Source organism: Artemia franciscana, chromosome 3 (genome assembly GCF_032884065.1).
Source record: "Artemia franciscana chromosome 3, ASM3288406v1, whole genome shotgun sequence".
NCBI classification, from domain to species: domain Eukaryota; kingdom Metazoa; phylum Arthropoda; class Branchiopoda; order Anostraca; family Artemiidae; genus Artemia; species Artemia franciscana.
Genome location: NC_088865.1, coordinates 4,720,483 through 4,745,881, shown reverse-complemented (window position 1 = coordinate 4,745,881; position 25,399 = coordinate 4,720,483). Strand labels below are relative to the sequence as shown.

The 25,399-nt window shown below is 33.2% G+C and overlaps 2 protein-coding genes across 2 annotated transcripts; both read right to left on the bottom strand.

Annotated features, from left to right (window-relative positions):
* Positions 1–4,155: 4,155 nt before the first annotated feature.
* LOC136024790 (uncharacterized) lies at positions 4,156–25,258 on the bottom strand. The gene is made up of 2 exons (XM_065700251.1): positions 24,601–25,258; positions 4,156–10,057 (listed from the first exon to the last, which is right to left on the bottom strand). The coding sequence occupies exon 2, from the start codon at positions 8,902–8,904 to the stop codon at positions 6,916–6,918; it is 1,989 nt and encodes a 662-aa protein (XP_065556323.1). The 5' UTR covers positions 8,905–10,057; positions 24,601–25,258; the 3' UTR covers positions 4,156–6,915.
* Positions 10,167–11,285, bottom strand: LOC136024700 (protein angel homolog 2-like). The gene has a single exon (XM_065700117.1). It carries the CDS (start codon positions 11,283–11,285, stop codon positions 10,167–10,169), a length of 1,119 nt encoding a protein of 372 aa, XP_065556189.1.
* Positions 25,259–25,399: the final 141 nt, after the last annotated feature.

Below are 25,399 nucleotides of genomic sequence, written 5' to 3'. Positions count from 1 at the left end.
ATTTGATCTGTTAAAGTTGATCTTGAAATGCTTTTAAGCATTTTTGAAACCTTGGCTGGAAGTCTTTTTAGAGAATTTTAAATTTCTTTGAAATGGGCCTGTCCTTTGTATAAGTTTTAGGAACTCCAATGACTTTGTCCCCTGTTAATGGTGTAACAGAGTCCATGACTGCTCCAATAATAATAATAATAATAATAATTTATTTTTAACCCACATCATAACAAGTTATGGCACATGTGGAGTAACAAAAAGAAAAAAAATGAAATACACTACAAGTAAAATACACTACAAATAGAAAAAACATTACGCTACAATGAGATTAACCGAACAGACGGACCAGGATGATGAGGCGATAAACGATAAAAAGCTGATTCTGACAACCTTCCATACATGAGGGCCAACTTTGCACTTATATCAGGGACATCAAACTTACGAATTATCTTCCTATTGCTATACCAAGGGGGGAGATAAAGTAAAAATTTACAACATCTAAAATAAAAAATCCGAATCTGATTAACATCTTTTTTCTTTAGAAGGGGATAAAGACCAGAAAGATAAAGGACAGAATGATCACAAAATGTAGCATATAGTCTACCGAGTGCACGTCTATTATACTTCCCTCGATTAGCAACTATCTTAGAATAGCCCGTTTGAATTTTCTTTTGAACATCAAGAACAGTGCACTGCCGTAGGCAAGAAATTGAATTCGTAACAGTAATACCCAACCACCGAAAGGTGGAAACAAAGGGTATTGAAAAACCGCGACAAGCTAAGGGAGCATTAGAGGAAGTCGGACCATTAAAAACTAGAAATTCACATTTCTCAACATTTAGAGAAAGACCAATATTAGAAAATAGACGTGAAACTTTTGAGACCATAAACGAGAGACCTTGCTTATTTTTACACAAAAGTAAAAGGTCATCTGCATAAGCAAGATAAGAAACATCTGAGAGTCCAATAAAATAATTTGATCTAATTTCATCTAAAATACCAGAAATGCACAATTTGAACATACTAGGTGATAAAACCCCTCCCTGCTTGACACCTCGACATAATCCGACAAACGGAGATCCAGATTTATTAATTCGGAGAAAAGAATTCTCATACCAAAAACGAAGAAGAAAAATGACTGAAAGATTTCCTCATTTCCTCTCAGTCCCCACTTCCTTTCCACCTATTTTTTATTTTGGTACAATTTTTTGAACTTATTCTTTTTAACTTTTTTTTCATGTCTTAAATGATATGAAAATATAGGTTCTCAATAACAATTAAAATACTTCTTCTTTTTAGATTTATAAAAATATACCATATATGTATTTTAAATACGATTTTTTCTTTAAGGAAAAAATTAGAAAATGTGTTTGCATGACAGAGCTATCGTTGCGTTAATTGCTGACAAAGGCAAATACCTGAACTATGTAACAAACAAAAATTCAAAATTAAAGATACACACTGGAAATTTTTATTGTTTATTTAAGTGGAATATGTGGCATCTTTAATCTATCCATTAAATTCAGAATTGTATGAAGAGCTGGTTTAGCCTGCCAACCAGTCCAGTGGGAAAGGCAGGCAAGTCTATCAGCCCCAACCCCAGGGGTGCAATTGGGGACCCTCCAGGTACTGTCTTTTTATTTTGTGCTTGATGCCTATATCTCTGCTATATCTCTAAATCATGGGTGATACAAAAAAGAGCTACAGACCTAACACCAGAGAGATGAGATCAGACTGCTCCATACAGTTTAGTGGTACCGAATCCATTAATGATCAAATTGCATTGCTCACCTCTCACTTAAACACCCTAAAGAATAAGCAGAAGCTGAATGATCAAACGCTCAAATCTACAATGGCAGAAGTTGTCAGTCAAGCACTGTCTACTGAAGTTGGTCCATTGGTTGAGGCCTCAGTTAAAAAACTTACCCCTAGTCATGAACCTGCTACTTTTGATGCCAACAGTATAGAAATAATCAAACAAGAGGTATACTCTATCCTGAAAATGGATTTTGATGTGCTTGTTGAAAAATCACTCAAACAATATGATCTGAGGATGACAAAGCTTGAATCCTCCCTGAAATTGCTCGACTCAGGTCTGTCAAAGCTGCAAAATTCTCTGAAACCAATTCAATCCAATGTTGATCGTCTGAGTGATCAGTTTGACCAAATGAAACTCTCAAATCAGCTGGTTCTATTTGGTTTAAAAGAAGACCCTTATCCAGAAGCTTCTGAAAGCAGATTCCTTGGATTTTTCAGTACTAGATTTCCTGGTATTCCTGTGACCCAGAATGATATTGTTTCTGCTAGAAGGATTGGTAAGCAAGGCTCAGGTTTGAAACCTCGTCCATTTGTTGTGGAATTTTGCAGTTCTAGAATGCAGCAGCTCATTCTTAGAGAAAAGAAATGCTTGCAAGGTAGTGGTGTCTTTATTTCTGAGTCACTCACAAAGTCTAGACTTCAGCTACTTAATTATACTAAATCAAAGCTTGGGAAGAGGTCTACATGGTCTAGTGGAGGAGAAATACTCACAAAGCTCTCTGATGGTAAAGTGATTACTGTCAAAGAGGCATCTCAAGTTGATACTCTCTACCAGTTAACTACAGCTCATCCAAGTCCATCAAAGCCCCTCCCAGGAGTGAAATAAATCATTTCTCTTTTTTCAGCTCTGTTTTGTAAATTTATTTATGATTTAATAGTTTTTCTTATGTTTGCATAATGTTGTTTATTATTTTTATTCCCTTTGAACCTAGTAGTTTATTATTGTCTTTGTTCTTGCAGTTGTTTTCTCTATTGTTGCCTATATGTCTTACCTTTCAATCCACCCTCTCTTACTTCAGCCTGCTTGTATGGATATTGTGTTCATTTGTAAAGTTGTTGTATACATTTGTCATGTGTAGTATATATGGGTGATTTCTCCTTTCTTTTGAATTCATCTATTCTTAATTCAGTTATATTTGATCAACCACGTAGTGCTGGTAGACAAGAGGCACACACTTTTGACCCTCTCCTTGAATCTATGGTTAGTTCTTGCTGCAATTATCACAGTACCATTGATTATTGTGATAACATTTTGCCCTCACTCTGTTACGGGGGGGGGGTTTCTTATTATGTTTGGTATTTCTTGTTTAGTTTACTGATTGCTTATAAGGTTTGCTTGATTTCGTACATAGTTTAAGTTGTTTGTAATGGATATAGATTGGGAGGGTTCTATTGACCAGTCTCTATAACCTTGGAGACGAATTCATCATCATGACGTTTAGGTTTGCCGAAATGGGCAGATTCCCTTGGGAACGTACCAATAGACAATAGGAACTGTACCTGTACCTTAATTCAAAGACAAACACAATTATTGACAATAATTTTATTTTCTTACTTCATATACAACTCCAGGTAAAACGGCTCCAATAATTGAGAGTAGTATCAAGTGCATCAAAGTATGTCTACCAACGAACTGAATTACACTCCTAACTTTTAGTTCACCTTATATATCTGGAATCAACCCGGATTTCTAAATTAAGCACTGGGTAGATTGACCTCAGAAATATTGTAACACGATATGAATCCAGTTTTGGTTGTCAAAAGTATTATTTTGTATCATTTTGTATCATTTTCGACTATTAAAATTGGTAGCTGTAATTACGAAATTGTAACCAAAATTGCATGTTGTAAAACTGTCATAAAAAAAGGTATTATTTTCGACTACCAAAATTGGGAGCTATAAAACTTTGCGAAATTGTAAGCAAAGTTGCTTGCTGTAAAATTAACATTAAAAAGGGTATTATTTTCGACTATTAAGATTGGAAGTTTTAAAACTTGTTGCGAAATTGTAAGCAAAATTGCTTGCTGTAAAACTAACATTAAAAAAGGTATTATTTTCGACTACCAAAATTGGAAGTTTTAAAACTTGCTATAATTGCGAAATTGTAAGCAAAATTGCTTGCCGTGAAATTTGTGCCAAAAGTAAAACTTTGTTTGTAAAACTTTTGTTTGAAATTTTCTAAAGTGAACGAAATAAGAGACTTAGTTTTGAGTTCCGAAAGGGGGGGGGTTGCTGGTCCATATGTTACATATCCCCTATCCCGCTGTAGATTGACGTCCTCGTCAATCAGAACGTTCCCTGTCCTTAAATTTTATCATTCATACATTTTTTTCATTGTCAAAATATTCTTTTTATTTTTTTTTTTTAATTCTTTCACCACAAAAATGATTATATATAAGAAAACGTATATACCTACACCTGGTATTGAACCTACACCTTACACTTGAATTATATTAATGCATCACTTTACATGAATAAGGTTTATACGTGAATACCTGGTTATACAACGTTACATAAATAGTATTTCCATTTGCACTTTAATTAAGTTCCAACTACTCACTACTTGGCACTTTAATTGTTCACCATTTACTATTTTTGGAATATTATACACCAATCACAATTCTCGTGTCCTTGCCCTATCCACTGATTGAATTAATATAATGTCATTTCTTTAGTTTATCACCCTTAAGTTTTTTTGTTTTTTTTTTGTTTCTTAAAAATTTTGCATCCGTACAGTCAGTCTTTCTATAACGCTTTTTCAAAATGGGAAGTGCAAGACTAGGAATACCTATCCCCTAGGAGTTTAAGTACAAATGTACGCCTGGTACTACGGTTCTTCCATTCCTTTCCTGCTCCCTTCTGCATTTTAAGCGTTATTGGACTGAGGTAGTTCTTAAAATCTTACTTTGTGGTTGATTCCAAAGTTTATAAGATTAGAATTTTCTGATTTAAATCTTCACTGGGTCTGATGTTGTTGATATCGGGTCTTCGTGTTGTGTTTCGTTACCATCTATGGTGCCTTCGCGGATATGCTGTGGTTGTATTTTGGCTGGATGTTACGCCTTCTCTATTTCGCGATGTCCCATTAAAAGATGAAATTGATTGCAGTATGGTAGATGGCGTTCTCTGAGGTGTTATGTGGGTGATAGCTTTTTGGTTGAATCATGTGTTTTCGGGCATTCCTTGGCGGTTGACGAATCATGATAGGTGTTTTCCAGTTTTCGACCATTATGTAGTGTCGGTCAATTGCCAATTTCTGTAATGAAAAAATTTCCAGGCAGAATCATATGGTTATTAAATATAATAGTAACAACATTATATAATTGTAAAAACGATGGTTATGATTAACATTGATATTGTGACATTTATATGATAGGCATATGATTATGTGATTAAACAAGTAACACTGTTGAAAGGCGTTGATTAAGCACAAGATTAATTTGGAGGTTTTTTTTTTGTATATTTCTAGTTCTTTATACTCCCAACGCAAGACTTTGTAGAAAAGAAACGTCTATTTCTAGCGTCATAGCCTTTCTACTGCCATGCGTTAGGAATATTTAGTTTAGTAACACAATATCGAGAATTACAAGAGACAACCTCCATTCTCTTGTTTACATTCAGAAGGGACAAGTGATTAAACTTGTCAGAGGTCTAGATCTTACATAAAAATTTTCTGCCAAATATTTATATTACTGATGTATTTCCGCCAAAAAGTAATACAATTAAATCGTATCTTAGCCTTCTAGCTGCAATACACCAACAATATTTATTAAAGCAGGGACTGGCTATATGAATATATGGGAAAAGACCTCGATTTTCCCATACTGTTATAACCTCCCTTTATTATGGCTTAAATATCATCCGGGGCTGTAGGGTTTAGTTGATGCATTTCCTGAGCATCAATTTCATCGTTTTTTATCGTTTTTCGTCTCAAGAGCTTTCCATAATTTACTGTGAGTAGCGCTCTTATTGTTAGAGATATAAGAAATACCAAAAATATGGTTATTATTATATTGTACCAGGAATTTGGCGAGAATAGTCCATATTGACTTTCTACGTACTTTAGTCTTTGGTCTTCTGTCGTGAACAACGGTATTTGTAGGTCTAATGCCTCTTTTATTTTTGCTAGTTGCATAGTACCCTTAATTTTTTCTATTTTGGGCCAAATTGATATTTTTGATTCTTCGTTGTTCATGTTTGGTATCGTAAAAGACAAATTTATTCCTTGGAAATTTATTATTTTTGGGCTCACAACGTTCGTGCTAGTTGTGATCAAAGGTGTTTGTACAGTTGTTTCTTTTGTCACGAGTCGGCAACCTTGTTTTATTGTTATTGTTCCAACGTCCTGTAATAATATTTCGGTTCGATAACTGGGGTCAATTTTTTCTGTATTGTTATAGCATGATAGAGTTCCCACTGTCTTTCTAGGTACTGTAAAAAGCCATAAGTCATTTCGTAAATTAATGAAGATTTCTCTCTTTGTGCTTCCTACTAAAGCATCACATGAGTTGGGAATATCTTGTTGTTGGGATTCCTTTAGGAAGAGATCTAATATGCAAGATCCGATTTTTACATTATATATAGGTAGCGTTAGTTGGCAGACTAAGTTTTTAAAAGAAACGCATTCTTTTAAATCCTGTGAATTGGCGAGTGTATATTTCCTTCTGTCTTGATCAATTAGCATATATTCTGCTTCAGGCGTAATGCTCATGAAGGAATTGGTCTCTTTAATATTAATTGGAAAAGTAGATATTTTGTATAGATCAAATATGGACTGTTGGTTAATTAATGGGATCGTTACGACAGCAAACAGTTGTTCATTTATTTCGGTGATATGCACCCTTAGCTTGGTATAATATAAAAATAAGTTAGCTACTTCTGGTTCTACCGGTAAGTGGAGACCAAATGTTAAGTGAGTTTTTATTTCACTTAGGATGTTCTTGAGGTCCGAGGGATCTACTAAGTCGTAAGAAAGTGCTCCTCCTGTTAACTCAAATAATGCAAATTCAAATTTACTGACATCAGTAGCCAAGTTCAACAAAGACATAATAACAATGTCTAGTGATACCATTGTTAAGCTAGAATCGGAGATTACTCTGTCTACTTCATTTTTCAAATAATTCATTGTGCTGACCGTTCTTGAGATTTTTTTTGGAAATGGCTTCAATTTTGTCTTTTTGATAGTTTGCTATACTTGCTTGTATTTTTTGTACATGGAGTGTTGTATTCATGGCTGTATTGAGCCTTTTAACATTATCTCTCAATATATTCAAATCTTCTTCGGTTGACAAACCGAATAATCGAGATGCAAGCTCCCCTACTATTGGGATTAAACTTGTTGACCTTTTATATTTACTCCTACGGAAAAATACTTCAAATATACGCGTTGTGCTTTGTTTAAGTTTTTGTATTTCTGTATTAAATAGTTCAAATAACGCTTCCAACCTTTGTCTATATAATATGAGGAAGGCCTGATGGGTTGATATTTTATGAGCATTTTCCATGGTTAATTCCGGGAGGGGTTCTAATTCAGTCTTCGCTGGTTCGTCAGCCATAGCTAGACGTGCGCAAGTTTTTTTACCATCTATAGTCCAGCATTCTCTCCAGTGGTTTTCATCTTGGCATTTTTTGTCCCCTTCCATGCATTCTGTTCTACTATAATCGGTGTAGACAAATGGGATTTGCCATCTAACTTGTATTCTGCCTTTTTTGCTTGACGTCCAAATTAAACTAGTTGACCGATAGGGTTGCCTTACTGTTATTAAAATTTTATCATTCCTACTTGGTACTAGTACACTAGGGACAATTGTTGTAGTAATTTCTGATATCGAAGTGTCTAATTCTATTGGTTGTGGGTCAGTTGTCGTGGGGTTTGACGAGGGGAATGTTTCTTCCACTTCTGTTATTGGGGTATGTTCAGTTTCGATTGTTGTTGGAGTAAAATCAGTTTCTGCCGTTGTTTCCTCGTTCTGAGTATCGTATTTCCAGAAAGTAGTCGTTTCGTATTTTTTTGAGGTGCTTTTGGGGATTTCCATTAATCCTTTCGTGCTTTCTTCGGTATGTGGAATAAGGGAGGTTGTGTTTGATTTGGCAGCTTCCGTTGTAGCGTTTATTATTCTACAAAAGTATTGACATTTAAACTTGTATTTCGGTTTGCTGGTACCATTAGTGGAATTTGACCCCACTTCGATGTTTTCTATACCTCTTATTATGTCTGGTATTTTGTTCGTTCTTGTTGCAAGGTTAGATACAATGCTTGTTGTTTGGGTTTCAATTGTGGCGGTTTGCTGTGTGTACGAGGAAATACTGGTTATATCTCTCGTTTCAACCTTCGTTGGTTTTATTTCAGATAAATTTATTTTGTCTTGAATTGGTCTGTTTTTAGCCCCGTTAACTTGTTTTGGTCCATTCCATAGTTCTTTGAAGAAATTCCATACAGTGGGTAATTCGTTCAATAATGCATATTGTCCATCGTAAAATTTTCTTTGTCTAAGTTGGGTCTTTATTGGCTCGATTGTATTTTGGGTCTCTTTATCGATATCCGAGTTTTGGTTTTCGTTAATTGACCTTTTTTTTCTATTATCTATGGCCTTTCCGAGTCCTATAGCTTTATCGATTTCGGCCAGTTTTGCATCAAAATCATCAATTACTTTCTTTATTTTGACTTTGGGATAGGTGGGAGATGGATAGGTAAGGGGAGGTATATCTTTCTTGGAAGGTATATCTTTCTTTTCTTTGTGGTTGCTTTTGCTTGCTTGCAGTCCCTTGTCTGATTTTAGAAATTGAAAAATTGATTCCCTTAAGTCATAGGTGTTCTTCTCTAGCCGTATTACTTGTTGGAATAAAGTTTCGAATGGCTTAGGGTCTAGTTTCATAAATATTTTCCACGCGTTGTTACTGGTCAGAAGTGAGTTCTCATGCTTGAAAATCACTCCATGTTTTATAATATCTTGTGTGTTGGAATGGACGTACAGGGTCATCAATATTGTTATCAACTTCATTATTTCTAGAAGAGTTATTTCAGTGATTAGCATAAATAATTTTTTTTTTTTTTTTTTTTTTTTTTTTTTTTTTCCTTTACCACTTCCACCCATATTAGGTGTTAATATTGTTAGTACATAACACAAACCGTCTAAGGTAAATTAATTTTTTCTTCTCCAAGGAAATAAATAATTTGTTTTTTCTACATATTATTTATAATTTACATTAAAGATAGGCCCTTTTTCATCAATTTCTTTAAATTCTGTTTTTAAAGATTCACGGGTCCTAAAATTTACTTCTAGTATATGGTCGCTATTTTTTATATTAATATACATAAGATAATCAACAAGACATTTTGGTATTTTAAAATTTTCTAACGTATGGTTAATGTTAAATTTTTGCATAATTGTTCGTATTTTATTTCTGCATAGTCCTTTTAGACTTGTTTGATTAGTTGTATTGTAATTTATTTTATATTTTAATAATTTATAACCAAAAGAGGGATTGACACCTTCTACTATAGTTTCCGATACGATGATGTCTGTTCCTGGAAAAATTTCTGACCATAAGTATTGTTCATTTTGGTAAAAACGTGCCGTTAGTTTCTTTAACGCATCGTAATCTTCTCTACGTAAAACGGGACAATGAACCTTTAAGGGTTCATTTTCTGTAATGTTAACATATTTGTTATAAACTGAGATAATCCAGTTTGATTTAATATATGATTCTAAGTCTTTTTCTACTATTATTAATATGAAATGTAAGGGCCAGATAATTGTGAAGTTATTTACATCACAAAAAATATCTAGATGTTCGATAATTAGTTCTTCTATTAGGGGGTGATTCTTCTTGGTAATTTTGTCAAGTATTGTTTTAAATGTTATCGATGAGAATTTTCTTATATATTCATAACCCTCCTTAACTACTTCTTCTGAAAATTGACAGTTTAACATTATGTTCATTATATCCCTGATTAAACGGTTTTTAAATATGATTGGTGTTCTTAAAAATTTATAATTTAGATTCTTTACTGCATCAATAATTAAGCTGTTCCACGTTGCTTCGTTTAATTCATAGTTAAACCTGTATAAATCGGGTAAACTATAATAGGTAGTACTAGGTTTTTGTTCTAGGAGGTTATATTGTGTTTCATATTTTTTTAGATTAGGGTTACTTCGTGTTTTTTTTATAGGCATTTTGTTAGTTTTATTAATTAAGCAGAATATAACAATTTACCTGTTATTGTGGGAATAAGTTGTGGCTTATCTAGAAATAGTATTATATTAAATTAGAATTTAAATTAATTTATTTTTATAGGGTCTTTTATTAAAAAAAAATTTTTTTTTTTTTTTTTTTTTACAAAGTATATTATTATTTATACGCAATTCCAACGAAATCTTGCTTCAAGATAATAATGGTCTGATCCATTTTGATTATTCGGTAATGGTCCTATTTTTAAGCAGTCCTTGTATGTTGGGAGACGAAGTCTTTCTAATAGTATTAATTCTTGTTTCTCATGTTTGTTGAATTTTTCGTCAATATTACTGTAGAGAATATAGTCAACTAAGTTGTGACAAATCGAATTCAAACGAACTTTTGGAAATTCATCTGAATTATAAACACTTTTAAAGGCAAATTTATGCGTTAATGTACCGGATGAAAAAAATTCTTCTTCAATGCAGTTATCACGTTTTAGTTCTTGTAAGTATTGACAAGAATCAGAAATATAAAGCTCCTTTGGGAGGAAGGTTTTCCCAATTTTTTGTGAACCACAGTTAGTTAATTTTTTTATATCTAGATGTTCATACTTAAGCCTTCCTTGGCTTAAAAAAGAGTACAATTTGCTTGAAGGGGTGAAATTCAAATCACCACAAAGGATAACTGGAGGGTCGTTAGTTATTTTGCAAACAACGCGGTTAATTTCTGCTAGAAGTACTTGGAGTTGGGCTAAACGCACATCTTCTCTTTTGTGATTGTATAACAAATGTGTGTTTACAATGCATATCTGTTTATCCGGGTTCTTAAATGGGGTGAGAATAGAAATAAGTGCAATGTTATCTCGATTAAGTAAATCTATTCCATTCTTTAGCATTTCTAAGGAATGATTTTCTTTTAGACTAAATTTATATTTTTTAAAAAAGGTGGCACACCCATCAATCTTTTCTTGGGTTTTTTGTTTAAACACTCCGTCATACTCCTGAGATTGAAAATACGATAAGTAGGTATTATAATAGTAGTCAGCATCCACTTCCTGTAAGCATACATTATCTGCATTTGACATTTTGAATTGGTTAAAAAGTCTTTTTTTCCTATCTGGCCATTTTAAATTTTCTTCGTTACAATTATGGTACAAGTACGGCATTGTTTCGATATATCCTTGAGCTAGTACATTATATGACATAATTGAAAAATCTAAAGATTGAGTTTTTTGGTTTTCTTTTGGCATTTGACTACATCTTGGAGTTTCCCACTTTCTAATTTCCGTTAGATTCATTTTTTTTTTTTTTTTTCTTTTTTTTTTTACAATCCTTCCCTTTTTTGTGACTTAGTACCGATTTGTTTTCGTTTTACTAATTATTTTTGGTGTTAATTGGTATTATTATTAAGCAGTATATTATTAGCAGTATTACCATAGATGGTAACGAATAATTGGCGGTTACCTTGGTGCTGGTTTCTCCTAGAATCGCTATGACGTATTTATTAAGGTATTGGTTTCTATTTTCTGCCAACCAAATTTTTCATTTATTTTACACGGTTCTTCCTTGTCTACAAATTAGAAAAGTTACATAAGAGGGGAGGAAAAAATAAGGGTGGTAAAGGGTAAAAAGGGACCGTCTAGTTCATAATTTTCTGTTATTCTTAAAATTGGCCCACTATTGGCCAGTAAATTGCACTGTGACTTTAAAAGGTAGGGGGTTTTAAATGTTAACTGGAAGTCCTTTTCGTTCATTCCAGCGCCGTTTTCCATGTACATTATGTATTTCTTTAGGAAAGTGGGAATATAGAGGCTTTGCATGGAATAATTAATGTCCGTTTTTCTTAATATTTGCCGTATTTTCTTCCTGCATATATCTTTTAGACTGAGTTCATCTGAGGTCGTGTGAATTATTTTATAAGTCAATTCCTTACGAAAGCATAGTGGGCTATCTGTGTCTAGGAATTTCTCATACACAATGATGTCTTTCTCTGGCAAAATTTTTGATCCAAAATTTTCATCATTCATGTAGAATTTTCTCGTTACATTTATTAACTCCATATACTGTTCATCATAAATATAATGGATTGAATTTTTTACAATTATTGGGTCAAAATTAGTACTGTATCTCAAATAGTGCTCATATATTCCCAACAATATATTTTCATCTTCCACAATTTTGTAATTCACATTTAGTAGTAAGTCCAGAAACTTTAAGGGCCATATTATTTTGAAACCTGATTCTTGTTCTATGTGCCAAAAATTTTCGCGTATTAAAGATGCTATTAAAGGATACGCAACGGGGGGCATCGCTCGGAGTAGGGCTGCGAAGGTGTATGCAGCATTCTTGTGCCTATAATCGTAATCTTTGCTCAATATTTCCAGTGAAAATGATCCGTATAATAGGATGATTATTCCGTGTATTAGGAGATCCTCGTTAAAAATAACGGGAACTTTCAATAATGAATATAAGGTATTATATTCCAGGTTCCTTATTGCATTAGTTATTGCGGATTCGAAGATTATTTCCCGTAGTTCGTAGTTTATTACTGATAGGTTTGGTAAACTTAGGGTTTTATTTGAAATCCAAAATTCTGGTCTCGCAAACATCAGGTCTTGGTCGGGTTCTAGGTTGTCGGTATTACTTAAGGTTCTTTGTCTCGGCATTTTCCTGGTTAGTATTATTATTAAGCAGTATATAAGTTTAAGGTTACCTGTTTGGCTTGGTATTCAGTTGATGATCTGGAAATATTATGGTGTTAATTTATTTATGTTGGAAGGACTCAGCGCATCGTAACCATTCTTTGGACATATATATTATATATATACGATGTCTTGAAATAGTTAATTTTTTAAGCGTTATTTGGATTCTTAGGTAAATTTAATGTTTTTTTTTTTTTTTTTTTTTTTATTTAATGAATATAAAGTGACTATATTTTTTTTTTATTATTTTATTTTCTTAAATGTAAACGATTTATTTGACAAAATAATTTAGTTTCAAATAAAACTTTTAACCTACCACTGAGATGTATCGCTGTGATTGGTTACTTCTTTAAATGCCTCAGGAGAAGCTTCATTGTAATTGGTTAATTCAAAAGATGGGTGGTAACTTTTCTTGACTTCTGAGATCCGCTAGGCGGTTTTTTTTTTTTTTTTTTTTTTTTTAAATTCCTTTAAAACTGCTACAAATCTTTTAAATGCAATTACACTTTTGTTATGCGAAAAACGCTTGTAGGGTGTTATAATGCAAGTTCATTTCTTGGTTGTAAAAATTATTCTTACGTTATTAGACGTACCTTAAGGGTTATTTATTATACAATGCATATATTGTATTTTTTATATGTCACGAGTCTATTAGATAAAACGTCTATTTGCGAATTTCACTTTCACACGTAACTGGCAATTTTGCCTTTCAGAGATCTGTAATTTTGCCAGGTTACAAAATATGTTTTGTTTTCAATGCTAGTACGCGCAGATTGAGTTGTTCATACTCTAAGATTTTAGGATTTATACTATAATAGAATCGGCATTTTTTTTTTTTTTTTTTGCAAGACGAAGCTAAAATTTGGTAAGATTTTTTTTTTTGTGACTGTTTGGTGATAAAAATGGATTGAGCTTTAAGTTGATTTTGTAAATATAATTATTTTAAAAGGATAAGAATTTTTATACATAATACAAAAAGGAGTTTAATTTAAAAGATACCCTAGGTTTTTTTTTTTTTTTTTTTTTATTTTTTATTTTTTTTTTTTTTTTGTTGCTGTCCTTTATTTTTTTTTTTTTTATAAGGCTTATATATCTTAAGTGTGTTAGTCTTATTCACAGACATATTTGGTTTGTGAGATGCTTATTTTTATATTTGTAAAAGAAAATTTTTATTTTTGATAAAAGGCATACATAGGTTAGTTGCTTTGCCGTTAGTGGCGTAAAGGGTTATTAAGTTTATAGCAATGATATATTACCTGTTAATTGTATTATCTATTATATATTCTCGTTCTCATTTCTTCCAGATTTCTTTAGTTGGTTTCTTTGTTGAATTTGATTTCGGATAATATTTGGTAATAATTTTCTTCGTTTTTTGGACTATTCATGGAACAGAACTGAATGCTTTTCGCGGTTTCGAATCCAAATATCATGTTTTTAAAAATAGACGTTATTGATGGTGGTAGTTTTTTTGCCATCCTTCTTAGCCTCGCGACTTTTCTGAGATTTACTAACGTCAAATGAAGTTTCCAACATTCCTGGTCTGCGAGTTGTATTCCGGTTTTACTGATTTCTTTAGTAATTCTTTCTAAAAGAGGACTTAAGCGTGCTTTAAATTCTGTCTCATTATTTAACTGGGCATACAAAATTTGTTCTGAAAATTCTCCGACGCCTTGGAAGTCGAGTATTATTTGATTCTCACTGAGTTCCTGTTGAAAGGCAGATATTGCCTTCGCGAAAGCATTTTTTGTTAATTCGATTTCACTATTATTTTTTAGGTGGATGACCATTAGTGTAACATGAAAGGTACTGTGTTGAATAAGGGCTTGCGATAAACTAGGGTCTATATTAATCATGTAGTTTTGTACCTCTGAGGCCTTTCTTTTTATTTGCGCGCTTTTGACTTGCATTGCGAAAAAATAATTTGGTGGTTGGTTACTCATTTTCCTTGACTTTCTTGGCAGATATCGCCCGGTTTCTAAAAAAAATTAAGTTACATTAACTTAATGTTTTTAGGTTGGTACTCTAATCCAATTCGTCTGAACTTCCAACGCACAATGTGTCGAAAAGTAATACATTTTGTATCATAGCCTTTGTATCATTATGCCTTGGAATATTCCAACTCGGAAATAGAATAGTAAAATCATAGGAGACGATTTTTATTTCTGCACATTAGAAGGAAAGAAACGAGTAAAAGAAACTAATTTATCGTTATTTTACTGTTTAAAAGTGATATTAGTTAAATAAAATTTGAACAATCTAGTTCATGGTCATTTGAAATATTTATTATTGGCCCTTGGCTCGAAAATTGATTTATTTCAGATTTTAACAGGTGTGGAGTCATAAAAGTCAATCGATATTCTTGGTTGTTATTTCCACGAATATCTTCTATGTGTAGTAAATACCGTTTTAGGGTTTCAGGGAGTGCTAGGTTAGTTAACGTATAGTGAATGTCGGTTTTTTTCATCATAAAGCGTATGTTTTTTCTGCACAATTCCTTTAAACTGGGGTTATTTGGAGTAATACAAACTCTTTTGAAAATCAGTTGTTTATGAAAACATAGCGGGCTTATGCAATTTATTATTTTTTCATATATTAGAATATCCTTTCCTTTTACTAGTTTTGACCCAATGTTTTCGTCTATTGTATAAAACTTAGTAATTAAGCGTTTTAATAGCTCGTATTGTCCTAGATATAAGTGATGAATAGAGTTATTAATCCAGTAATAATTTACATTGTTATTTTTGTAGATTTTAAGGAGTAGATCTTTGTTAAATAGCCTATAATCTACTTCCATTAGCATTTCTAAGAACTTTGAAGGCCAAGGTAGCTCGAAATTTTCTTCTTCAAGTGGTGTTAACCAAAAATTTTCACATATTAGGGACGCGATTAATGGATATTTCTTTTTGGGGATTGAGCAAAGAAGTACTGTAAAATTGTATAGGGCGAACCTGTGCCTGTATCCGTAGTCTTTTCTCATTACTTCTGGCGAAAAAGTACTTATTAGTAATATGACCATTATTTCAATTATCAAACTATCGCTAGGTATAATTGGAACGTGCAGTAAGGAACGAAGTAAGTCGTAACGCAAATTTTTTACTGCGTTTTTTACTGCTGATTCTAAGATTTTTTCGTTCGTTTCATGGTTTATTTTTGAAAGATCTGGTAGACTTTGGGTTTTGTTTGGAAGCCAAAAGTCTTGTCTTGAGGGTATTTGGTTTATGATGGGTTCTAGGGGTCTTAGAACATTTTCTAAGGTTCTATTATACGACATTTCCTCCGGTTAGTAAAGGCTGTTAGTTGAGTGAATTTTTACCTGATTTGGTTCCCTCTGGTTACAGATCTAAAAAATATTATTGGTACTTTAGAATTTTAAAATTTTTGGTAGGCAAGTTGTTTTTGTAAGCGTCTTTTTTAGATTGTTTAGATTTTTTTCGTCTTAAGAAGATTTTATCCCCTTTAACGGCATATTCTCGTATATTCGGGTCGTATAAAAATTTGGCGTAATGCCGGATTTCTTCTAATGGGTGATGAACTCCTTCGTATTTGGAACAATTTTCGTTTTCTTCGATTTTATAACATATTTTTGGGTTTTTACATTTATCAATTAGAAGAAGGTCAGTTTGTGTCGGCCCCTTGCAAAACCAGTAGCAGATATTAAATTTTTTCTGTAGTTTTCTTATTTTTAACTGTAAACTTGTCAAGTTAGTCCCTTTTTGTTTTTTGTTTGAGTATTTGATTTTTACTTCTCCCCTTGCGGGTCGATATTTTGGGGTATTAGCTAATTTTAACCCAAATTTATACGTGTGGGGTTTAAATTTTGTCAAATCGTAATTTAGGTACCAACTTTCTGCGTATATTTCTTTACCATTTTCATCTTGGACTAGCATAGCGGCCGAATATATTATATTTTCCTTGGCATGAATAATTGAAATAAATTCCGTATCTATAATTCCCTTTGCCATATTCACGGAGAAAAGAGATAAGAAAATAATATTAAAAAAAATATTTAAGTGCAATCTTGATACTGCCGGGAGGATGAAGTAGATTCGATGCCAAGTCTGAATGCCTGTTAGATGTTACAAGTTAGCTATATTAATGTCGTTTTTTAGTTACAAGTTAATTTATTCGAAGCCACTAAATCTATTTAATAGTAGGGAGGCGAACCAAGAATATGCCTGAAAGGAGTATGATAATTATACAATTGCAAGGTAAATTAGCACAAGTTTGGCTACGACTACAGTTTACGAAGACGCTTGTTGTTATTAACTATTTGTAATAATATTTTTGTTAAGGCTACTAATGAGTTTTTATTTACTATTATTTGATGGTTATCTCCACAAGCTGTTTTGCAATATTTTAGTTTCTATGGTATACAAAGTGACAGCGATTCCTATAGGGCAGGTGTTAGTTATCGTTGTGTTAATAAGCTCTTGCGTTACGGAATTATTATTGCGGTGGGCTATAGTAACAAATTCTTGTTAATTAAAATTGTTTTGTGACTTAATCACAATACTGAGTCCTTTTTGATGAACCAATTCTTCAATCGGAGTTTATTAAACTTTTCTGAAAAGTACCTTTTTTTTTTATTTATGGATTTTATTCGGAGTGGTCTCTTGGCGAGGAGCAAAAGCAAAAAAAAATTAAGTCAACTTTCTCTGAGTCATAACCCGACGCTATCAAAAATACATTGAGTTACCCCTCAGAAAAAATCAAATCAACTCTTCCCGGTCGTTATTCTGGTATTGTTTTACGTGTATATTAAATATTTCTTTAAACTTCTGGGGATTTGGAGATTATCAAGGGTACAGAAAATATTTATTTTTCGAAATAATAGTTAAGCATTAGGAGCGGTTTCGCCAACCCATCTAGCGTTATGTGGTTCTAGCTGCAAACGTTAGTTTATCGGATCAATTTGTAATAAGAAAATGGCAATTAAGAACTTGTAGTCTCGATTGCAATTTAGTTTTTAAACCTAAATCTTTTGACTGGTACGCGTAAGCTATGGCAATATTAATCGTTTTGTTCCAGTTAAGTTCTACTTTTGGTAAGATTTATTAACAAAGCGATGGGTTATATTATTGGAGAAAGTAATATATTTGGAATTAAGAAGAGTTTCGTTTACTTACCTGGCGAAACGTTTAGTCGACGGGGCAGTTCTAGTTTTAGGCGCAAACATTTAGAATTTTATATCATAAGCATAAGGCTTATTTTTTTTCTTCTTTATTTTATCCCGGACTGATAGATTTTTATTTTTCTTTTATTAATAATCTAATTTATCTGGTTTTTTGACAACTCGGCCTGATCTTGTTGTTACCTTTTCTTCGGTAGACTCGGTTTTTTTCTTTGGCTTCGCTAGCGATATCAAGTCAAACTTTTTATATTGTTTTTTAAGAAATTTTTGACCTTCAATTTGTGCCTTTTTAGCCTGGGCAGTTGCACTTTGTGGTCTTGTTCCTTCCACATCTTTGGGCTCATTTGTGCCTGATTCACTCTCGGTATCTGAGGAACTAGTTGTAGATTTAGTATCTGGTTCTCTTGAAGTAGAGGTTTGAGATTTAGGTGTTGATCCAGCCTGACCTTCGTAAATTTCTTCTCCTCGTGAAGTAGAGGGTTTACTGATTGACTCGTCCTGTTGATCTCTGGGCTCGGGAGAATTGAACGATTCTTGGGAGCTTTGGGAAGATTCAAATGTTTTCTTGGGGTGCCTCCACTGCTTGAAAGCCATGTCCTCTGGAGGGTGAGGAATTGTTTGCATTAAGGTTTCCTTCCAAGATACCCAGTCCTTTGGTTTTGCCTTTGAGACGGTTATATCGTGATATTGTTGCTCATCAGTAACTGGATTAGTATAAAATGTACTCTGTCTAGTCTTAATTGGGTAATTAATGATATCCATTGCTTCTCTTAATGTTTGTTTTTGGGGCTGTTTGTCCCTTTGTGACTCCATGTCCCCAGGTGTCTGTATAGCCTTATTTAATTCATCGTGTAACGATAAAGGTCTGTCTATTGGTGAAATAGGTTTCACCAAATTGTCGGGGAAACGTTTTGGGGGGTAAGGGGTTGAAATTTTATCTGGAAAGAATTGTGACTTTGGAGAAATCGTATAGTCCAATTCTTCTGATTCTTCACTGGAAAATGAATCACTATTCCTCCGTCTCCGCGTAACGGGGGTACATTTTGGGGGGGTAACCATATTTGTCATGGTTAGAAATTCATTAAATTTTTCTTCGTCACTACTGTTTTCAAAATATCCTTGTTTGAAATTAAAAGGTTTAAGTTCACATAGTCTAGAGCGAGGTGGTTCATTTTCGTCCTCCGAGGTATTTGATGTTGAAGGTTGAGGGGTCCATGTTTCTGTGAATTTTGCCCTTTTTATACGACTAACATGGGCTTTATAAGTTTTCCCCGTTTGTGGTTTTAATAGTTTGAATGTAACGTCATTATCATATTTCTTAATTATTCTATAGGGGCCAGCGTACCTGTTAGAAAGCTTCTTGCCTTCCAATTTGGTTTCATTTTTTAAATAAACACAATCTCCTACTTGAAAATTGATTTCTCCTTTAACATTTGGAATATTTTTGGCCTCTTGTTGTCTTTTTGATTTTTCTATTTCTTGTTTTACAAGTTTGTAAGTTTTTCTCATTCTATTGATAAATTCTTGCTTATAATCTTGAGAATCATTATAATATTGTCTCGATTCTATAATTTCCTTATAAGGGATTCTAAAGTCTCGTCCGAATAATATGTAGAACGGGTTATCATGGATGACCTGGGAGTAAGCGGTATTAATTACATTTGTTAAATAAGGTAAGGCATTATGCCAATCTCTGCGATTTTCTTTCGTATAAATGCTTAAAATATTAGAGAAAAGTTTGTGCCTGTTCTCGATCTTCCCGTTGGCCTGGGGGTGATAGGGGGTCGATACCAATTTACTTATTTGAAGAAAAGACATTAAATCCTTAGTTACTTTCGCTACGAAATTAGGGCCGTTATCGCTTAATACTGTATTAGGAATACCGAAATTAGGGAATATTTTAGCGAGAGCTTTCGACGTTGTATAGGCGCTTTGATTTTTTAATGGTTTAGCAAAAGTGAAACCAGAAAAGTGATCAATCACTGATAGTACACAGGTGTGTCCTTCATTAGACGTGGGTAGTCCTCCACTAGTACCATATAAATCAAAAGAAACTATATCGAAGGGGAACCGGGCCGTAGGAGTTCTTCCTGTCCCTGGGTTAGGGTAGACTTGAGGATTTTTTCTTAAATTACATGTTTCACAACTATTAACGTAATTTTTTAACTTTGTTAAGGCTGAAGCAACGAAAAAGTATTGTTTTAACCTATGGAAGGTCTTCTCTATTCCTAAGTGACCTCCTACGTCAGAATGAAAAAATTCAAAAGCGGGTTTTTCCAAAATTTGGGGTAACACTGGTATAATGGTCGTTTGATTTCTCTTATTGTTATCGGTCATTATTTTACATAGTATTTGTTCATCTAAATCGTAATAATAATTATCAATTTCTTTTTTAAAGGATTTCATTTCATTGGGTAGGTCTCTATCATATAAGAAATATTCTATTAGAGCCGCACAAATATTATCTTTCTTTTGATGTATTTTTATATTATTTAAAGATAGTGGGCTGTCTTTGTGTTTTTCTTCTACTAAATTATTGGTCTGCCTTTTTAAATTTTTATTTTTCGGAGCATGTTTTTCTTTTATCGTGTTAATTTCTTCATTTTCCTTTTCTAAGGGAGCATTATCTGGAAACCTACTAAGATAGTCGCATGGGGCGTTTTGTTTTCCTTTAAGATGTTCAAATTCATAATCTAAATCTTGAATTTTTAATATCCATCTCGCGAGGATTCCAGACGGTTTTTTGAAAGTCTGTAGGTATTGAAGACTTTTATGATCGGAACGTAGTTTAAATTTTCGTCCAACCAAGTAATGTTTAAATTTTTCCAAATGGTGAATAATCGATAATAATTCAAGTTGTGTCGCAGAATAATTACTTTCTCCAGGCGTGAGAGTACGCGAAGCATATGCTATAAATTTTTCTTCCCCGTTTATTATTTGGGAGAGAATCGCCCCAATTCCCTTGGTTGAGGCATCCGTAGTAACAACGAATTGTCCTGTTTGGAAGTCGGGTAAACATAAGATAGGTTCTGAAGTCAAAGCCTTTTTTAAATGATCTAATGAATTTTGAGCTAATTTAGACCATGTAATTTTTTGGGGGTTCCCTCTAGTGAGGTCCGTGAGAGGTTTTGCTATTTGGGCGTAATTTCTTATAAATTTTCGAAAGTAGCTCATTAATCCTAAGATTCCTCGTAATTGTTTAATTGTTTGAGGGGGTTTTATATTTTTAACAGATTCTATTTTTTCAGGGTCTGGGGAAATTTGTCCTTGTGTTACAACTACTCCTAAAAATTTTAGTTTAGTTTGAAAAAGATTTACTTTTTCAGGTCTACATTTTAAATTGCCTTCTCTAAATTTCTCAAATACCTTCGCTAGGGTCACTAAATGGTCCTCCGCGTCTTTGTCCATAGCTATGACGTCATCAACAAAATGAATTATGTTATTTAGGCCTCTTAGTAAATGAAGGAGGGGTCTACACAATGCACTTGAACTGGTTTTTAGTCCAAATGGTACTCTTAAGTATTCATAAGAACCACATTCGGATGTTGAAAAAGCTGTTTTAAAAATATCGGCCGCTTTTATTTTTACTTGATGATAACCTTGTGTCAAATCTAGGGAAGTAAATATTTTATTTTTATTTGATATTGAGTCTAGAATTTCGTCTATTCTAGGTAGGGGAAATTTGTCACTTACTACCTGTTTATTTAAAGCTCTATAATCTACCACTAGTCTAAGATCATTATTCTTTTTCGGGACTAGAATAACGGGGGCAGAGTATGGGCTTATGCTTGGCCTTATGATTTGATTTTTTTCAAGTTCATGTATTTTATTTATTAGCCATTCTTTATGCTTATAAGGAATTCTGTATGGTTGTTTTGCAACTGGCGGCCCCGTGGTTTGTATTGCGTGTTCATAAAATGGGATAAGTCCTATGTCGTCTTCAGATGTCGAAAAGACATCTTTATATTCCCATAATAAGTCGCATAATTTTTGTTTTAATGATACATCGGTTATGTGACTTAGTTCGAATTTTTCAAGAAATTGAGATCGCGTCAGTGAAAATTCTTTGTCAACGTGAACGTTAATATTATTCACTAAGTTCTTTTCCAAATTTTTCCAATTATTAATATCGGATTCCGATACTATTTGTATCTCTACTAAACATGTACCTTTACTTAGGGTAATTAGGTCGTTTTCGTGGGTGTTCGTTACCCAAATATAACCTTCACCCTTTTCGTAATTTATAATTTGTTCTTCGCAAACTATATTTTTTGGGAGATTTTCCGACGGCGATGCTACCCAAGTTTCATTTTTATCATTAACTGGTTCTAACATCTGAGATATTTGGACCCTTTGCATTGATTTAGGGGGAATCTTAGTTTTTCTCACTAGGAATCCATAATATTTTTCGTTATGACTTTCTTTTATTGAGTTTAGGATATTATCTTCTGATTTTTTTCTGGGAGTTTCTATATTCGCTAGCTTTTTCCATAAATATGAAATTTCTTGAATTTGTTTTTCTCTATACTCCTTCATGTTGCCTAAGTTTTCCTTTACCTTGTTTGCTTGTATATTATTTATTTCTGATTTGGTTTTTGTCGGATATATAAACTTTGAATTTGCTACATCTAATAATATTTTGTTGGCTTTTAAAAAGTTAGCACCTATTATCGCTTCGTATGGAAAATTTTTACAAACTATAAATCGAGTATAGAAATTTCTGTCATCTTTGCGCAAGGTTAGGTACACAGTGCCTTTTACATCCAGGTCGTGTCCCGTCACACTTGATAAATTGGGACATATATTGCTCATTCGTCGTTTAATATAATTGGGTAATTTGTTAAATACGGATGTATTTATCACATTTACTGTTGCTCCTGAATCTATAAGGGCTGAGAAATAAATATTTCCTGCATTAAAATTTTCAAATACTGGTAACATATTATTATTATTTGCACTTAAAAATGGTATAATCACTGGTGGGGACCTATATATTATTTTGCCACCAAATTTTGGTCCTACGAATTTTGGGGGCTTGATTCGTTTCCCTGGGGTTCCCAGATTTCGGGTGTAGAGTTTTCATTAGTTCTATTTTGGTTTTCTTGATCATTAATTGAAGTTGAGTTGATATATGGGTTCCGTCGGCTGGTAAAGTTACCTCTGGTATTTCTATTCCAACCATTGTTAGGTTGGTTTAACCTTCCGCGATACTCTCCGCGATACTGATTCGTACTGCGTTGGATATTTTGGGTTGGATAATTACCTCTTGTTAAAAAGGTGTTCCCTCGATTGTCTCTAGGGGCGTACCTATTATAGTTTGTCCCCCTGGACAAATGGTTGCTTGATCCCCTAAAATTTGGGCGATAATTATTGTTTGTAAAACAATTTCTTGCGATGTGACCTAACCGGTTACAGGAGTAGCACCTTAGTGGTTCTATATTGGCTTGTGTCCTCATTTGATTATTGGGGGCAAAGCGTACTTGTCTTGGAGGTGTGGTGGTTCGAATTTGATTTCGAAGTGGTTTTGGCGATGATTCTCTGGAGAAAAATCGCGGAGAGGGATCTCTTGATTTTACAGCTGTTTTACTTTCTACCGCATTTATTGATAGTTTTTGGTGCTGCAGGACTATGGAATCGATTTCTACGGCGGTCTCTATTTCCTGAACTGCCAGTTCTAAGTCGTCGATTTTTTTGGAAATTAAGAGACGATATAGTTTTGGGTTGAGTCCCTGTTTAAATGCATTTAGTATTATTTTTTCATACAATTCCCCTTCACCTGGACCGTATCGCGCTTCTGTTGCGATTCTAATTTTATTTAAATATTCTCTTACGTTTTGGGTCTGTTCGAATGTGACTAACCCATGTTTTAGTTTGTTCAATGAACTAGTATCGATGAATCTCTTTTGAAAAGCCTGTTGCAATAGCTTTATTGAGTTAATTGTTGAGGTGGTTTCAGTTCCTACGGTATTTTCAATTTGTTTCAAAAATGTCAAAGCCTGTCCTTTTAGTCTTAGGAGTAGCATGTTTTTTAATGCATTTAAGTCAATTTTTGTCATTTCAACAAATTGTCCTAAGTGGATGTTGAATTGATCTACATCTGTATCCCCTTCATAATCAGGTAATGATTTTGCAATTTCTACCGAAGTTGCAATAATTTGTTGCGCTTTTAATAATTCGTCTTGTTCCTGAGCCATATTTGTTATTTTAATTCAGTTTTTTATTGAAGTTATGCGGTATACAAAATTTTAGTTTTCATTTAAGATTTATTTGTATTTAACTACTTAAGATTCTAATTATTTTAAGATGGGGTACACACAAAAGAATACATAAGTAGAAATAAAATTATACTGCACTTAAATAATGTAAAATTAAATGCACTTAAAATCAAAAAATAATTTGTGAATAATCATATTTGTCTAGGGTAGCAGGTAGTCATGTTGTTAGGCATATACAGTTCCTTTAGTGTCTTTTTTGACGACCGTGCCAAATGTTACGGGGGGGGGGGTTTCTTATTATGTTTGGTATTTCTTGTTTAGTTTACTGATTGCTTATAAGGTTTGCTTGATTTCGTATATAGTTTAAGTTGTTTGTAATGGATATAGATTGGGAGGGTTCTATTGACCAGTCTCTATAACCTTGGAGACGAATTCATCATCATGACGTTTAGGTTTGCCGAAATGGGCAGATTCCCTTGGGAACGTACCAATAGACAATAGGAACTGTACCTGTACCTTAATTCAAAGACAAACACAATTATTGACAATAATTTTATTTTCTTACTTCATATACAACTCCAGGTAAAACGGCTCCAATAATTGAGAGTAGTATCAAGTGCATCAAAGTATGTCTACCAACAAACTGAATTACACTCCTAACTTTTAGTTCACCTTATATATCCCGAATCAACCCGGATTTCTAAATTAAGCACTGGGTAGATTGACCTCAGAAATATTGTAACACGATATGAATCCAGTTTTGGTTGTCAAAAGTATTATTTTGTATCATTTTGTATCATTTTCGACTATTAAAATTGGTAGCTGTAATTACGAAATTGTAACCAAAATTGCATGTTGTAAAACTGTCATAGAAAAAGGTATTATTTTCGACTACCAAAATTAGAAGCTATAAAACTTTGCGAAATTGTAAGCAAAGTTGCTTGCTGTAAAACTAACATTAAAAAGGGTATTATTTTCGACTATTAAGATTGGAAGTTTTAAAACTTGTTGCGAAATTGTAAGCAAAATTGCTTTCTGTAAAACTAACATTAAAAAAGGTATTATTTTCGACTACCAAAATTGGAAGTTTTAAAACTTGCTATAATTGCGAAATTGTAAGCAAAATTGCTTGCCGTGAAATTTGTGCCAAAAGTAAAACTTTGTTTGTAAAACTTTTGTTTGAAATTTTCTAAAGTGAACGAAATAAGAGACTTAGTTTTGAGTTCCGAAAGGGGGGGGGGGTTGCTGGTCCATATGAATGTGCGTAATGTGCGTATTTTGTTTGAATGTGCGTGGAATAAGAGATAAGTGGGACAGTCTTAAATCGTATTTGTGGTCTAATAATTCTTGCCCTTTTGATGTCA

Excerpts from the sequence above, each read along its gene's own strand:
- LOC136024790 (XM_065700251.1), bottom strand. The coding sequence starts at position 8,904 with ATGGGTGGAAGTGGTAAAGGAAAAAAAAAAAAAAAAAAAAAAAAAAAA.
- LOC136024700 (XM_065700117.1), bottom strand. The coding sequence starts at position 11,285 with ATGAATCTAACGGAAATTAGAAAGTGGGAAACTCCAAGATGTAGTCAA.